The following is an 18435-nucleotide window of genomic DNA, read 5'->3' on the forward strand; positions in this document are numbered from 1 at the left end:
GTGTGTGTGTGTGTGTGTGTGTTTGTGTATATGAATGTGTGTGTGTGTGTGTGTGTTTGTGTATATGAATGTGTGTGTGTGTTTGTGTATATGAATGTGTGTGTGTGTGTGTGTGTTTGTGTATATGAATGTGTGTGTGTGTGTGTGTGTGTTTGTGTATATGAATGTGTGTGTGTGTGTGTGTGTGTGTGTGTGTGTTTGTGTATATGAATGTGTGTGTGTGTGTGTGTGTGTGTGTGTGTGTTTGTGTATATGAATGTGTGTGTGTGTTTATGTTTGTGTATATGAATGTGTGTGTGTGTGTGAGGATATCCCATTGACTTCTTATTTTCTTACATTAATTTGGTTGTTCTTTGTATACAGTGTTTTTTTTTCAGCAGGAAAATCCTATTGTATTACATTTAAATCATGGAGTTCATCAGAAATAGAACGGGGCAACAGTTTACTTCATTTTGAGATAATGAAAATGTCAAATTAATATTTTGTGTTCAACTATTGACAAGTACTTGGATAATGCCGCAGTGTAGTCGTGTATCACCCTGTTGTAACAGTTGTGGGTTTCTTCATGCCATTAGGTGCTTTCAGTTACCCATCCTGATAACTGCAGCTAACATTAAATGCACTGTATTGTGGGTTGCTTTGGTGTGAAAGCATCTTTAAAGAACATAAATGTAACATTTCTGAATCACTCAATCAACAGTTCTGTGATATTGCATCCATTAGTATTTCTTCTCTTCCTGAAAGGTCGACGAGGAACAGTTCCAGAAGATCCTCGGCTACATCAGCAGTGGGAAGCGTGAGGGCGCCAAGCTCATGTGCGGCGGCGGGGCGGCGGCTGACCGCGGTTACTTCATCCAGCCTACTGTCTTCGGGGATGTTAAGGATGACATGACGATTGCTCGGGAGGAGGTGTGTGTAGATAAACTTTTAACGCATTACTAAGGAAAGGGACACGCATTTCAAAGATCAGGATTTGCAGCTCTCAGTTCAGAGCTCCTCTGAACCCTCCACCTGTCTGCTGCAGGACTGATGCGTGTGTATTTATGATCACATGTGTGTCTGTCAGCAGCAGCAGATCTATTCTGACATGACCAAAAACATTAACACTGCCATATTCAATAACATGCTAAAACTATTCAGAGAGTTGTCATGATTGAAATAATTAACTAAATACATTAGATGACTTGAATGGTTGAGATTAAGAAATCCAGCCAACCTTTCGGGATATTCTGATCATATGCAAAAATACATGCTTGTGCAAAAAAACATACAAAATATACATTGTTAGTTAATGTTAGCTCTGGTCCATTAAGTAATTAAAATACAAATAATTAAAGCAACTTTTGATTTTAATGAATTAATAAATGTTGAAACACTAAGATTAATAAATGCTTTAGAAGTGGTCAGTTCATGTTAACTAATGTTAACAAGTTTTCCCTAAAGAATGAACATAAAACACCATTTCACATTGTTTATCTTCCCGTGATACATTCTAAACATAAATTATATATACATATATTTCCATATTTATTCATGAATTGTATTTGTTTTATTTTACTCTCAGATTTACATCCAGTAAAATATATAACATGCTATTCCCTTTCTTTGCTGTCAGATCTTTGGACCTGTAATGCAAATTCTGAAGTTTAAATCTTTAGAAGAAGTGATCGAGAGAGCCAACGACAGCAAATATGGCCTTGCAGCTGCTGTTTTCACCCAGAACCTTGACAAGGCCCATTACATATCCAACGGCCTGCGCGCCGGCACTGTGTGGTGAGCGTGAGAGCTGCTTCATTATTTCAGGAAAATGGATACCTTGGATATTGGAATATCAGACCTCATGCTGCAGTGAAACGTGTTCACATGTGCTTGTGCTTGTCGTTCGATTTGATCAGGATTAATTGTTATGACGTGTTCGGAGCTCAGGCTCCCTTCGGAGGCTACAAGGCGTCAGGCATCGGTCGTGAGTTAGGACAGTACGGACTGGACAACTACACCGAGGTCAAAACGGTAAGGTTTTCCCATCAGAAACACTCATTATGCAGGATGAACTCATTATTGTAAACTTTAACTGTCATACTTTTATCTGTATTATGATCTTCATTTGCCCAAAGCGATTACAAGATGTCAAGTAGGTTAAGATATGCTTATATATTTACTGTTTATTTGTACGTGTTTTAGATGTATATTTGGGCAACGATCTGTGTATTGCAGCTGTCATTAACCATGCACTCGATTTTTTTTCCTTCACAGGTTACAATTAAGGTTCCTCAGAAAAATTCATAAATGGAGGAATTCATTTAAAGAAGCGTGTGCCAGACATTATTGAAATCTACATTACTCTGATTCCATAAACACAAGTAATGTGCACTGAAAATAATACATATACGTTTTCTAACAGTGATGATAAGTTACAGAAGTTACGATTATCCGCCTGGAAAAAAGAAGAGAAAATCTGTATTGTGTTGATTTTATTCTGTTTAATTCCAGCATTATATAGATGGCCTAATCACCACAATTATTTGCATGAATGAGATGATTTGTGTAATAAATGCTCCAATTTGTTATTATTCATTTGTTCATTTTTCTTAATGCACATAAATATTTGTCCTTTTCTGATAATATTCTTTGTAATAACATACAGAAGAAAATAAAAATTGAACAGTCTCTGTGATTTTGCAGAATAATCTAGTCAAGCCATTGATTAAATTATTTATTTAGGAGATCGCCTACCTGAAAAAGAGTATTGGCTGTTATATTTCTTCATTTTTACAGTTTTTATTTCAATAGTGGCATACAGGAAGTAGAAATTGTTTATACTTTGCAAACCAATATCAGCCTGTTTGTATCAGTAATTGTCTGTAAGCTCAACTTTACCAGTATTCAGTGTTACACATACAATATACAAATGGCTCACAATGCTTTAATTTTTATTAATTTATTTATTTTAGAAATACTCAACACAATGTTTGCATTCTCTCCTTCATCTGGTAAATATGGTAAAACTGGTGTATTCTTAGAGGTGTCTGTTTTTCACGTTAATAGATGGATATCTAATATCTAATCATTTGGTACCATGACGTTACTATAGTACAGGCAAATCCCATTTGATGTTTTTGTTAATTTATTTGTGCATCTCATTATATTTATTTGTGATTTTGTACTTTTAATTGTGTTTAGAATCTGTTGATCAGGAAATATGAAACTAATCTAGACACTACCAAACACATCATAATTATTGAATTTTTAACAGAAAATTATACAAATAGACTTGTATTAAAAATGTGTTATTTTAGGGTTAGGGTTATTTATTTTTTTTATTTGTTTTTTTTTTTTTTTAGTTCCAAAAGGGGCATCGATGCCATTTTTGGATCCCCATAGAACATTTTTCATAGTAGGGAGAACATTTTAAAAATATAAAGAACCTTTTCCCACTGTAAACAGCGTTTTGTGCTTTTGTGGAAATGTTCGTGGATGTTGCAGGCTGGGTTTGTTTTGATGTCGCTCCTCGCCGGTAGGTGGCGGAATGCGCCTGGAGCGCTGCTGGCAGAATGTGGCGTGTAATACAGAAGAACAATCTTCCTCAGCTGTGGATCAAAGGTAGCACTAGCACCTTAGCAAACAATCCTCGGACAGTATTCGGTGTCTATGGTGCTGGTCCAAACACTGTTGATCGCTGAACCCCGGACAGGCCAGCAGAGACACAGGACGCGCGCGTGACGCGATGAGAGCGAGAGTTAGCATCTGCTGTGAACGCGAGCTACATAGCTAGCTGCTTCTTAAAGACATTACCTCTTTTTGTCCTTCATCGGTTTAGTGGCTCAGTTGTCAACATCAGTGTAGTTAGTGTTTGGAGGAACAGCCGTGTCTGTGTTGGCTGGTCTGGGCTACTTTAGCCCGTGAAGCGCGTGTGAGATGTTAGCCGGACGCGCTTAGCCTCGTCTTCATGTCTGGTGGAGTTTGACAGTGGCTTACATTTAATGCCTTTCGAGCACAAAAGCGATGGTGTTCAAAAGTTCATCGGACAGCATGGAAAGTGTACCTGACCTGGCTTCTTAGCGCTTAGTGGAGTTCGTTCATCATCGAGATTAGGGTGAGATCGCTCATGATCGAGCTGTCGAAGCTAAAAAGAGAAGATCACGACCAACATCATGTCCGAGGACTCCAGCGTGGACAGGTTCATCAAGGTAAGCTTTCCAATTCATCAACAAAAGTAAACAGTTAAGTCTTTACATTTCTGTAACTTCTATTAACACTGTTTCCATTAACTTAAAGAACGAGTTCTGCTGCCCACAGAAAGTTTGCTGTCTGTACATTGTCCTGCTTGTCACACATCTCTACTAACAAAAATAAATCACATCATTGACATGAAATTTCAGTTTAAGTTAAAAACAAATTGTTTGTGTATATTTTCTTAAAGATTCCACTAAGGAAAACATTAAATGAACAAAACTGTCAGCCTAGTAACCAGATGAACACTGTGTTCTAGTATGACAGAATATTACAGTATTTATTTTGATGTCGTCTGAGGTCATTTTCACTGCACTGCATATTTGAGACGCACGATGGCGCTCGCGTTCACGCGTACCTTTATATGAATCGATATGAATACACTCGCGCGCGCCCGCTGTGTGACGTCAGAATATCTTTGTCTTTACAGCTACATTAGACACACCACACATGGATGTATTGATGATTGCATTACTTACAATGAACTAGTACATTATATACACACTAGGGCTGTAGCTAACGATTATTTTAATAATCGAGTACGATTCCTCGAGTAATCGCGCCAGACCCCCCCCCCCCCCCCATGACATTTATGACAGCTATTCAGTGTTTCAGTCACATGATGTTTCTTTTAGATTTCAGATATTTAAATACACAAGTACTAGTAACGATACATTGAGAGTTTGTAAAATATACACTGATAGCCAGGATTTTTTCATTGGGGTGGCCAGGCAGGGGCCAGCAACCAGTCTGGGGTGGCACAGAAATCTTCATTATTTCAACATAAAAATTAGTCTGATTATAATGTACTAGACTGTGCCTACAACACAAATGAATACAGTTAGTTTTTAGCCTACTTATATTAATTAAGATCATGGAATGCTGAGTGGATTTGACCTTTTTTTTTCTTCTTCTTTTTTTAATCCATTCCTCGCTTGCAGGAATATTTATAAAGAGGTTACACACTATAGCTAAATTTAAACTTCAGTCACTTCTGGTTCTCAGAACCCCCAATAGCTTGTTTTTCAATGTTGCATCTCCATGGATGAGACGATAACTACATACTGTACTTCAAAGATTATTCAGCCTTCATTGAATTTTATCTATAATCAATTAACTCTTCAACAATTCTGAGTTTGTCTGTTTCGAAAAGTAACCAAAAAAAGTAAACACTAAATGTTTAACTTTCTGTATTGTCAAAATAAATAATTGCAACAGTTCTATCATACTTAAAATTAAACTTAGTAGGCCTACATAGAAAAAAAATGTTCTCTTTTGAATTCCCATTTTCTGATACACTTAAATGTGATACATTTTTATTTGTACTTTATAAATCAACGCAAAATTAGCATCTTCTAGTACAAATGCACAGTTCTCACATTTATTTAAAAAAATTACATATAAGCTTGTGCCTTATATTGTGATCTCACATAGCAGAATATTTCAGTCCAGAGCCATGTGACGCATATATAGGCCTACATGCATGCAGTTTTAACGCAGCTTTAATCGCTTTTTGTTATTTCATGACTTAATTGACGACAAAACTACGACGTTGCATTTATAGTGAGTACAGCGCACCATATTTGCGCGTGATTGAAAAGTGCGTGGTCACCAGCTGAGAAACATTTACGTAAGCTATAGATATATATAATGTTCGCCGTTCACCGTTGTTCTGCCGAAGCTCATTCGGCACCTGTATCGTTTCCGCGCGTGTTTGACTTGCTCCTGGCGCTGAGGCGAAGTTGGAGTGCGCGTCTGAAAAGTCTCCCATTTTTCGGGGTCTTAAAGAGGCGGCTCTGCGTTTAAATAAACGCAATTCTTGTCAACAAAAAAAGTAGACAGAAACAGCAATTGTGAGCGGGGTGGCCATGTTCGATCACCCCCTGGCTCCGCCCCTGGTCTATGGAAGCCTCAGTAATAATCCTTTCCATTATAATTAGACAACATGTTCTATTCATATCAGATACATACTGTAAGGCAAGCAACTTTAGACCAATTTTAACCCAAACCCAAACAGCGATGATGTTTTTTTGTGGCCGGAGCCTACCTGGTTGCTGAAAATGACAGTTGAGCAGTCTATGGAAGCCATGAAATAAAAAAAAATTAATTTCGAGTTTATATCTCACATTTCTTACAAAGAAAAACAGAATTGTGAAATATACTCGTTATTCTGTCTTTTCTGAATTGAATCCCGCAATTCTGACTTTTTTCCCCTCAGAATTCTGAAATAATCTCAAAGTCCGAACTGGGAGTAATAAACACGCAAATGCAAGAAAAAAAAAGTCAAAATTGTGACTCTTTAAAAGTTATCTATGTAAAATGTTATAGGTTTAATTATTATTTCATGCTGTAACTGCTATGTATGTATGTCCTCTGAACTATTATGTAGACTTACTGTTTACATCAAATTCCTGCTTTAATAGTAACTTAGAGCAATCCTTGCAGGTGTCATCAGTCCAGTCTGTGAAACGTCTACGTTTAGCTTCAGAGGATGTTTTCAATGATGGTTTTCTTTAAAAATGAAGACTATATTTTTTGCATTCCGATTCCAACATCCAGAGGCACAACAAAACATTTTCTCTTTTTCTGTGGATTTTGCACATTTTCCTCCACTTGCTACCGCTATTTTTCAGCAACCACTATGCGCGCACAGCTGCAAGTGACGTAATTGTGACGTCTGCTCCAAAGGGGTCTATAAAGTTTACCCTGTTCTTCTCCCAACAATTCACCGGGCACGTATCCATCCGTGTATTTTGAAAGAAGTGGAAGAATTCAAGTGTAAATCCGACAGATCTATTCACCTGACCGCGGCGTAATCAAATATGGCGCGCGCATATAGCTCAACTGCTAACTCGATCATTATAAAGGTGCTTAAACAACAAAACACATTCACTAACACATATGGCTTAAAATAAATATATAATGGCAATAACACAATAATAATTGATTCAAGTAAAGTATGAAAAACAAGTAATCGTATGGTTTAATTGAACAAAACAATACATAATGTATTGAATTGTACACTTAATGTTCTTTATGATTTATAACATGCCTGCAGAGGATTGTTTTTACACTCTAAACGCCACATAATCCTTGTTTAATATGGGCTTACAACATTTATTTCAACTGTCCAGTTAGTCTTTAATATTTGTATTTTCTGTAATTTCTTGTCATTGTTAGTGTTATACAATTAAGTGCTGAGAGGCTAGATTCTTTTAAATTGAGAATCACAATATATTTCATTTATGTATTTATTTCAGACCCTTAGGCCCATATCCAACAAATAACTGAAAAGAATAACATAGAAACATGCATTTACATACAACAAACATTATTTAAACTTACATTCCAGTGCATCTATCTATCTATCTATCTATCTATCTATCTATCTATCTATCTATCTATCTATCTATCTATCTATCTATCTATCTATCTATCTATCTATCTATCTATCTATCTATCTATCTATCTATCTATCTATCTATCTATCTATATCTATCTAATCTATAATATAAATATATATAAATATATATATATATAAAAAACACTGTAACATGTACTTAAGGCAAAATAATCAAGTTTACATTAATGTGTAATAATAATTATATGTACTGTTTAAGTAATGTTGGTGGAGTGAATCGAACTGTTCCCAAATGCTCTGTATATTCTTGCTATAGGAAACTTCCATCCTGGAAGAGTATAACATCAACTGGACACAGAAGCTGGGAGCTGGGATCAGTGGTCCTGTGAGGTATAACTTTTCATCATGAGTACATTCAAATAATATGATAGATTTCATGCTTCTATTGAATTGGGATTATTGTCAGAAAGAAAACTGACAGGGTTGAAAAAATAAGGCCGGTTTGCATGTCATATTAAATGTAGTAGTGATGCGCTGAAATTTCCTAACTTCAGCAATTTTTAAATTGAGCCAAAATAGTTTTGGACTGAAATCATTGCCTGAAACAGTGTTTTAATTAGTGCGTCTCTGAGAACTAGCATTCTGCTAAATATAAAAATGTCCATCTTCAGCTTGTGATTCTCTTTTGCTGTGAAATCTTTACAGATTTTTATGAAATGTAAAAATAACTTTTATATTGTAAGTAATGTTTTAAGATGAAAATTTATTGGACTGAAGCAACTTATTTTTTCTTTATTATTCATAATTTTTTAGAAAAATCATGTTCATTTGTGAGTCTTAAATATGATCATCAGGCTTAATTAAGGTTTATTTGTTCATCTCTTAATCATCATTGTATTGCAGTATTTAAAAACTACAGAGCTTTGATTATAAATCTAAGCATTTAAATACCATCTTATTCAGACATATTATTGGCAGATCTAGAGTGATGACTGATATTTATATGCATTTTATGCAAGTAGTCTGCTATACTGTTGCGGTATTTAAATTACAAAATTTAATCTTAATTTTTGGCCATATAAATATCAGCAGCTGCACCAAATTGCAAATTTCTGTTCCGTTTTGGCCTTAATCCTCCTCAACTATGAGCTCCAAATTCTCACTGTATTATAAATTATGAGCCAAATTTGATACTCAAAAAACAAATAAAACTTTTTTGCAAACTTACTTATTTTTTTATGTTGTCTAAGCTAAAGGATTCACTAAAGTGTTTAGTTTAAAAAAAGTATAAAAAGTCAGGCTTTACAGAGTTGAGACATGAACAGATGTATTGCTGTTTTCAGGGTGTGTGTAAAGAAGTCGACGCAAGAACGGTTTGCCCTGAAGATCTTGATTGACAGACCCAAAGCACGCAATGAGGTACTGAGTTGATGTGCATGATTGGATTTCTTTTATTTGAGGAACTTGTCTTTCTTTCAGTGTTAGAGATTTTAGAGTAATGTAAGACTTGATTTTCATTTTAGGGTGAACTACCCGTTTAATAACAGCATCCGTCTGTCTCCAGCAGAGGCTGTGAAGTTGAAATTTCTCTGAACATCTCCAAGTGCAGCTTTAAATTCACTGCTGTGATTTAATTTGCAGGTTCGGCTTCATATGATGTGTGCCTCTCACACCAACATTGTTAAAATAATGGAGGTGTATGCCAACAGTGTACAGTTTCCTCATGAGTCCAGTCCAAGGTAGTGGAGTCCAACATAGATCAGTAGAAACACTGTCTTAAGACTGTACAACTACCTAAAAATATAAATAATCTGTTTTCTGTACCTCTTTCTGATAGGGCAAGGTTACTGATTGTCATGGAAATGATGGAAGGCGGTGAGTTGTTCCACAGAATCAGCCAGCACAAGCACTTTACAGAGAAGATGGCCAGCCAGGTCACGAAACAGGTACGGCGTTATAGACTATTGTTTGTGAATATTAAACCTTAAAAAGACTATTTAAACATGAATCCTGCATGCCTGTGTTCCTCCGAAACGAATGATGCGGAAGCGCAGTTCATTGACCTCACACTGCCTCACACACACTCGCGCGGAGGCGCACACACGGTGAGGCACGTGCGACGCTCGCGGTGTTTTCGTCCTCTGTCGCCTCACTATATGAACGCACAAATCTCCAGAGCTGCTCTGAAAGTCACTTCATCAGCATTTAAAGGTGCTAAAGAGGATGTTTTGTTTTATAAATTTTTTGCAATATTACTTGAAACTGTCTTTACTAACGGATAAAAGACTATTTATTAGGTGCACTGAAAGTAATAATATTAATATACATCACCTGTGCACGAGGTAGGGCCTTAAAAATATCAGCCAATCGTTTACGCGATCATTGCGTAAACGATTGGCCCTCTGGCTTGTCAATCACTGCCGTTACGTTCCTTGTGAGAGACGTGCGCGGCTGCGCTCCAGTAACTTTCCACACTCCACAGGCGCTGCATGCAGTGTTTTTGTCAGGAGACAGGAGTAACAACTGCAGATTATGAGTTACCTGCGGTGAGTCCGACATAATTAATCCACAAAACACGACACAGCGAATGCCGGTGGTAAACACTCATGTTCCGATACTCGTGCACGATTTTTGGGAGGCGATCCTTTGAAGGGAGCTGTGAAAGAGGGGGGCTGTTCTTACGCATGCGCTCATTTGAAAAACTCAGTAACAGTCTTTGGATTCTCAGTCAACGAAAAAATCCTCTCTATCACCTTTAACCGCTTCGTGTGAGAAAACTACCATCATAAACACAGAGAAACTCAAAGCTCTAGGCAAACCGTCAAAATAAAAGTTCGATTTAACTTGACAAACATATTACTGTTGTACAGTAGAATTTAGATAAATTAATTTAACAATAAATTATTAAAATATATTTTTAAACAATAATCTATCTGTTTCTTCCAAGTTTTAATTTTAACAGTAAAGCTCTGTTGTGCAGCACATTTGACAAAAAAAGTTTAATTTCATGATTAAAAGATAAATGTGTTCATTTGATTGCCAGAAAAATTTAAATACACAACAGAACTTCTGAAAAAATTAAAATTCATAAAAATAAATTTAATTAATAAATATTGTTGTTTTTCAGAATTCAATTAATTAGGCATGCTTTTTGATTGCTAAAATTTAATTTAACCATTAAAATGGAATCAAAAAATAAATAAAACAGAAAAAAATGGAATCCAGAAAAATTAAAATGGAAAAAACGGAATTTTGGAAAAAATAAAATGGATTTCATAGGGCTCTATAACTGTCGTTATGAAGTGAGTTTGGAGTAAAAACAAGTTATCAAATGTTGTCTTTTGTTGGACAAGATGTTAATAAAATGCTTCTTGTGTCTGAAGTTTGACGTGTGTTGCTTTTTCATTATAAGCGACTCAAACTCGCAGTGCTTTCAGATGGATCAGCATTTGGAGTCATACTTCATTGACAAGCCGCGCATAAAAAAGTAATCGCAGCCTTTGCGATTTCATATTCGCACTAAGAATAGCGATTAAGCGATAATCGAGTTCAAGTTCAATGTTATTTTTCATATTGTGCGATATATCGCGCAGCCCTACGTAGAAGTCTCAGTACAGGACTGTGCGTCAAATCTTCTGACACTGATTTACCGATGACTGTTCACACTAAAGTCACATTGCCAAACATCAGACCTTTGTCTGATTTAGGACCACGTATGAAATCAGAATCGAAAAAGATCAGATTCCATGTGGTTTGTGCTGTTCACACTATTACATGAAAAACGCAGATCTGAGTCGCATATGAGCAAAAAAATAAAAAAAACGTATTTGGGCCTTATTTAAATATTACTAATAACTAATACTAAAAGAGGTTTATATATCAAATATAATTTCATTAACATATATAGACAAGATGGCATCATGGCTTTGTGTGATCGGCTCTTTGTATTAAACTAGGGTTAGAGTACTTTTTTGTGTTCAAAAACACAAGATGCAGTGGAATGGAAAAAAATAAATAAAATGCAAAGTCTCGACAAGTTTTTTAAATGCTGAACTTTTTTAACTTTACATGGCTTTCTAAACATGCAGCTCTCTGTTGCGAGACGCGATTGCAGCTGTCAAAGATGTCCGTCTAGCACATTTGTACATTGAACAGTGGAAAAGCAGAGCAGAAAATGCCCTCTGTGTGAGTGGCTTGGTTATGATGTAACCAAGATCTTCTCCACATTGAGCTTCTCTATTTCTGCAGTGTTTTGGATGAGCAGCGCCACATCAAGTGGGTTCAACTGGTTAGGGTTTAAAAAAACATTGAAATGCAAACTCTTACATCATCATTGTGTCTTGTGCGCCACGGATTAGGCTGCCTGATTATTGATGAATATTCAAATTTTAAATTTAAAATTCTAATTTTAATTTGACAGCCCTAGTCTGAATGTAGTCTTACTGTCCAGGATGCATCAGGATGAATTGGTAATGTGGTCAGAAATATTTCTGACTAGCTCCATATGTGAACATCATTCCAGATGCGTGTTATTACCTGGTATAAATGGGATCTTTGTTGGTAAAATTACTTGCTGTAAATGAAATTTAATTAATGTAATGCTGATCAATTTTTCAACTTATTACATTTTAGATTACATGTAATATAACAATTTAAAATTAATTTTCCCCATCTCCCCCCATAACGGAGTAAACATGCTATGCTTGACCACATGTATGACTAACATCTCAATGAAGTAAAATATAAATAAAGCAGAAGATATAAGGCAACTATAATGATAAAGATAAATATACATTTTTGAAAATCATTCTAAATTTAAAAGAATAGCAGAGTCCACACCACAACTACTGTATAACGACACATTTTACACGATATCAGTGTAAATCACTTTCAGATCGATTTGAACGACAAAAACATTGAGAGCCAATCAGAGTCTATCCTGCTTTAAAGAGCTTGAGCATTTAAAGAGACGAGACAAAACTTATAATAAACCATACAACATTGAGCGTTGTGTGGACACTAATATAGTTATTGTTCTTGTTTTGAATGGGCCTTTTAAGCCTTTTCAAATAACTCTATTATTATTGTTGTTTACATTATTATAAACAATCCCTATTCTTTTTAGGAGACTTTTTAAATTATTATATAGAGTTGAATGAAACATTATAAACATCATATCTTGCAATGGGGACTTGAAAGGCACCAAACTGTATTAACCTGTATTTGTATGAAATAGTTTATTATGAAACTTCTGTCATTTTTACAGATAAGCCTTGCATTGCAACACTGTCATTCATTAAATATTGCACATCGAGACCTGAAACCAGAGAACCTGCTCTTCAAGGATAATTCCCTGGTGAGATCTCAATCCCATATAATGTTTTATTCCATAAATTCATTTTATTCCATTCATTAAAGGATTAGTTCACTCAAAAATTAAAATAATGTCATTAGTTAATCACCCTCATGTCATTCCACACCCGTAAGTCCTTCGTTCATCTTCAGAACACAAATTAAGATATTTTTGATAAAATCCGATGGCTCAGTGAGGCCTGCATAGCCAGCAATGACATTTCCTCTCTCAAGATCCATTAATGTACTAAAAACATATTTAAATCAGTTCATGTGAGTACAGTGGTTCAATATTAATATTATAAAGCCACGAGAATATTTTTGGTGCGCCAAAAAACAGAATAAAGACTTTAACAATATCTATATGGGCCGATTTCAAAACACTGCTTCATGAAGCTTCTGAGCTTTATAAATCTTGTTTCGAATTAGTGATTCGGATCTCCTATCAAACTTCTGAAATCATGTGACTTTGGCGCTCCGATTCACTTATTGGATTCGTAAAGCTCTGAAGCAGTGTTTTGAAATCGGCCCATTTTTGTTTTTGGTGCACAAAAAATATTCTCGTGGCTTTATAATATTAAGATTGAACCACTGTACTCACATGACCTGATTTAAATATATTTTTAGTACCTTTATGGACCTAGAGAGTTTCAGTGGCGTTGCTCTCAATAGAGGCCTCACTGAGCCATCGGATTTCATCAGAAATATCTTAATTTGTGTTCTGAAGATGAACGAAGGTCTTACGGGTGTAGAATGACATGAGGGTGAGTAATAAATTACATTATTTTCATTTTTGGGTGAACTAACCCTTTAAAGTGTTTATATCAGTCCTTTTTCCAGAATGCATGAAGAATACCGTTACACCCCTAATCTATATAAAAAATATTTTTAAAAATCCTCATCTCTTAAATTATCTCCAACTGTAAGATCTTTCTGAGTTAACCAAATTATATTTTCCAGCATTATATTTTGAGTCCTGTTTCTTGTGCCCCATCAGGACGCCCCTGTTAAACTGTGTGATTTTGGTTTTGCCAAAATCGACCAAGGTGATTTAATGACCCCACAGTTCACTCCATACTACGTAGCACCACAGGTAAGACCTCACTGACCTTTTTATAGATGTAAGTTAACTGTCTAACTTTTACTTTTAGAGATCAAATCACATTTCCTTAATCCTTTCAAGCAGTTTGTGGGTTTGGAATTCAACACTTCCTACCTGGTCCAAAACGACCGCTTATTGAGAAACATAGGCTGGAAAAACACATCACAGGAATGAATATATTAACACACTCCTCCTCACATTTACACATAAACAGTGTATGTTTTGTGTTGTAATGAGTAATAAGTAAGGGACAATATACAGTCAGCTGGTTATTACTACAAAATAATGTGATCACTATAAAGAGGAGTATTTTTCATTACTGACTGACTATTCACTACTTGACTGACTGACATCAGTTAAACAGTCGAGTAATAAGTAGGATATTTATGTGGAAATAAAATATTGATTTGAGTTGAAAATTTTATTATTTTAAAGACTCATATGAGGAATAATTGGTCTGTTACAACATACGAAACAAAACAAAGTAGTAGAGTAATATTAAAACTGATTCCACAACAGTCGATAACTGTGTGTCAAGCGAGTTAGCTTCAGTTTACTATATTTGATGTGCTTTATAGATGTGCACTGTTTACATGTGATAAAATCTGATATAAAGTAATTATAAAGAGATGACATCCAGAGAACAATTTTAATTTATTTATTTATTTATTGTTTTAATAGATGTTTTGAACTGAATAGTGCAAGGAAAAGCCAACAACTGCTCAAATCCTATTTTTTTTTTTTTTTTTTTTTAATATCCTTTATTTTGAATTATTGTATTATTGTTTCATAGTCATGATATTTCATGGATTATTCTAATTCTGAGTAATAATTATAAGATGATGGTAATAATAAAAAAGTGTCAAAGCCGTTTAAATCACTTTAATTGGTATTGTCAGAGTTTTTCCCCTCTTCAGATTGTGTTGATGATGATAAATCAAACCAATCCAAAAATCAATCCAGATCAATCCAAAATGTATTTATGTGACAAATGTGATCTACCGTTCTTTAACAGGTGCTGGAGGCACAGAGACGCCACCAGAAAGAAAAGTCTGGAATTATACCTACCTCACCCACCCCTTACACATACAACAAGGTCAGTGTTGTGGCTTGTTACTTCATCTGAATAGTACGAAACTTGGTAAAGGTTTTGGGACTTGCTATGTGAACTAAAAAAAAAAAAGTCAGACTTGTCAAAAATGAGCACATTGGAAATGAATGGGAGTTCTAGTCTAGTACAGCCACTGGTCATTTTTAGTTATGGTGAAAATCTTCCAATTCTTGCCCACTATCTTATTCTTACTTTATAGTTTTTGGATCAGATCAAATAAAAAGGGAGTTCTTATATCTGACTGCTTGTATTCATTGATGAAAATGTGTCCGTGTGCTGTAATATTGAAAATTTGAGGATGCAACGCATCATGGAATCGAATTGAACCATTGACATGATAATCGTAATCGAATTGAATTGTGAGACCAGTGATGATTTAAACCCCCATTTCACACACAATCTTTCTCTCACTAATTGATTCAATTCACTGCAATACATGTAATCTTTCCACGCTACTTTATTTGTCTTCAGAATTCTAGATCTAATGCTCCGTTGATAAAATAATTAGGGGTTAGGGTTAGAAAACCCTATTGTAATTGCTCAGATTTTTATTATTTTTCTTCTTCCCTAAAACTGATCGGACAACCCAAACCGTAAGGCCAAGAGACTTGAAACTTTGTCAATTGATAGTATTCTTGATTTACGGTCGCTAAGGGGCACCAAAAAGTATGATGAGGGCGGAGCCACTTTCACTAAAATGGCTACAACTTGAGAATGAAATTAGATATTTGCACCAAACTCAGTACACGTGTAGGGGATTGAGCCACAATAATAAAAAATAAAAAAACGTATCTCAAACAACATGACCACCATTGGCCAATGAAGTTTGAGCACCTATTATACAATGTTAACGGAGGCCGATCGGAACGAAACTCGGTGGGCATGTTCAACTCATGGGCCTAGAGATCTGTAAGAATTTTGAAAGAAATCAGCCACTAGTTGGCGCTAACAAGTTTTACACCTCTGTAATAATGTGGTGGCTCACAAATCCACACAATATGCATATGATTGGATCGATCTCCACATTCTTAACAACTTTGCCTCAGGAACCACTGCTGTCAATCAAATCGTTCATTAAATATTCATGATTATGGGAAAAATCTGCTTTTGTGAACTAGTCCTAGGTTTTTTGCCCAATCGGAACGAAACCAGTGCAGGACAATTCTCTGGGCTCTCTAGATCAATAATTATCAAAAAAAAAGTTGAACTTTACCTTTTGGATCGTTATAACAGGATCAATTAGGAAATGGGCGTAGCTGAATATACTCAAAAACCTATAAATCCTAAAGGACAACTCAGAACTTCATGAAAATAGGTGAGCACATGCAGGGTATGACTGTAAAGAGGCACACCAATTTTTATGGAGATCGGACCATAGGTGGCGCTATAACTGAATTTTTTTTTAAAAACGACTTTTTAATGGTTTTGGCTGAAAATGTATACATCTTTGGGTGTGGTCGACTTATTTTCACATGAGTGACGTTGTTAGACTTCTGAATCCTTGCTGAGTCCAACGATACCAAACATGCTAGGTTCTGCCTTATGGTTTGTGCTACGTTGTGATTTAGCCCTTAAAAAACTTTTGTGAAAATCTTCAAAACTATTAGTCCGATCGACGCGGAACCTAAGTTGGATTACTAAATGTTTAGCCCAAATGTCAAAATTGATATGAAGTGGCAAAAAAATCCAATCAAAGTCCTTCATGGGTAATTTTTTATGCTCTCATATATATGTGTCTATAACTTTAACATGAAATTAGATATTTTCACCAAAATTAACATACATATGTATGGACACACTCTGAGGACACGCCAAAAAAGTGGTGGAGATCAGGCAATAGGTGGCGCTATAACTGTCAAAAAACCTTTTAAAACCATATTTTTTTCTATAGTAAATCGCCTGACATTGTCATTTTGTGCCACCAGATGGCAGCAGAAGGGCACTAATATACTTCAAGATTTCAAGGTTTTGTCATTTAAAATCCCTTTTATACTATATAAATCCTTATATTAACATTACAAATCACATTTTGTCAAGGTTTTCCACTTCATTTGTTTGTTTAATAATATAATAATATAACATTACAATTACATTGAGACCTGAAAATGATAATTTTTAAAGGGGGAACCTGGAATCTGCATTTTCTTACTTCATTATTGATTTCAGATATCCATATCTGCAATAAAATGTGTGTGTAAGCACGTTTAATAGGGCTGTAACGATTCACTCGTTTTCTTGATGCATCGATTACAAATCCTGTGGATGCATGTGCATTGATGTTGAAACATGTTTTTTGAATGGTGAATCGTTTATTTCGGTAGATAATCGATGTAAAATGCAAATAATCAGAATAATTGCTATTCTATAGTGATTCAGTGCTTTAAAATATATAAACATTAAATTACTACGTGCGCAAATTGATGGGAGACGTTGTGTGCCATCATTTTGCGCCTTCCCTCACAGCTCTCCTTCACAGACACGTGCGGCTGCACTTTACCGCCTTTCACTGGATTGCGCTCGCGCTCAGTCCGTAGCCCACGTGTGAGATGTCCTCAGGACGACCACTGCTGTTCACATGAGCATATGACAGTTCTCTATTAAGACAGCAATAGTCCTGAGTCAAACTGCTCAAGCCATTGATAAAGCTGCCAAGTCATTGTGCGGTCACTACTGTTGAAATAAAACGCTTTCATTGTGTGGAAAAGTCGGAAATGGTTCATTGACATTACCTGAGCAGTTTCAAGGTGCGCATTTATTGCATGGGCGGAGCAAACAAATAATTGAAGGATTTGTGGAAGTGGAAACTGCATAAATTACTACACCATTAACAACACTGACGTAAGAGCGCGCGGTTTATCAAACAGATGCGCGTTAAAGTTGCGTTCGTTACTATAGCAACAGTAGAAACCCAGAGCGTTTTCTTTTAGAATCATAAGGAAAATGATCCATATAAAGAGAACAAAGATGGCTTTTATAACTATTCCGTGAAGAAAAGTTAGTTTAAGATTAGTTGGGAAAGTGCATAATAGTCTCTCCATGTAAGCATTAGTATTTTTAATGTACCTGGAACAGTTTAATAAGGTTGTGTAGCCTTTAACCCTATCCTCCACTATATTTAACATGAACTAGGCCTAAAAATACTTTTAAAGCCCTTTTAAAGTTTTGGCTTATGTAAATTTACACATTTTTATAGGCTGTTAAAATAGTCACGTAGCATCATTGAGAACTAACATGACCCAACATTAACAATAGACAAGGTTTTTTGTTTGTTTGTTTTTG

General features: G+C 35.5%; 2 protein-coding genes across 2 annotated transcripts in view; both read left to right on the plus strand.

Annotated features, from left to right (window-relative positions):
- LOC137034720 (aldehyde dehydrogenase, mitochondrial-like) overlaps nt 1-2609 on the plus strand; it is a 19350-nt gene extending 16741 nt beyond the window's left edge. Inside the window, exons 10-13 of the mRNA XM_067407866.1 lie at nt 745-909; nt 1616-1773; nt 1896-2010; nt 2254-2609. Of these exons, the coding sequence (XP_067263967.1) occupies nt 745-909; nt 1616-1773; nt 1896-2010; nt 2254-2286 (471 nt within the window). The 3' untranslated portion in view covers nt 2287-2609. The remainder of the gene's footprint in view (nt 1-744; nt 910-1615; nt 1774-1895; nt 2011-2253) is intronic.
- A 277-nt stretch (nt 2610-2886) lies between these two features.
- Nucleotides 2887-18435, plus strand: part of mapkapk5 (MAPK activated protein kinase 5) — a 29385-nt gene continuing 13836 nt past the window's right edge. The window contains exons 1-8 of the mRNA XM_067407867.1: nt 2887-4187; nt 7908-7981; nt 8935-9010; nt 9233-9330; nt 9429-9537; nt 12858-12947; nt 13941-14036; nt 15061-15141. Coding sequence (XP_067263968.1) covers nt 4152-4187; nt 7908-7981; nt 8935-9010; nt 9233-9330; nt 9429-9537; nt 12858-12947; nt 13941-14036; nt 15061-15141 — 660 coding nt within the window. The 5' untranslated portion in view covers nt 2887-4151. The remainder of the gene's footprint in view (nt 4188-7907; nt 7982-8934; nt 9011-9232; nt 9331-9428; nt 9538-12857; nt 12948-13940; nt 14037-15060; nt 15142-18435) is intronic.

This window comes from Chanodichthys erythropterus, chromosome 13 (genome assembly GCF_024489055.1).
Source record: "Chanodichthys erythropterus isolate Z2021 chromosome 13, ASM2448905v1, whole genome shotgun sequence".
NCBI classification, from domain to species: domain Eukaryota; kingdom Metazoa; phylum Chordata; class Actinopteri; order Cypriniformes; family Xenocyprididae; genus Chanodichthys; species Chanodichthys erythropterus.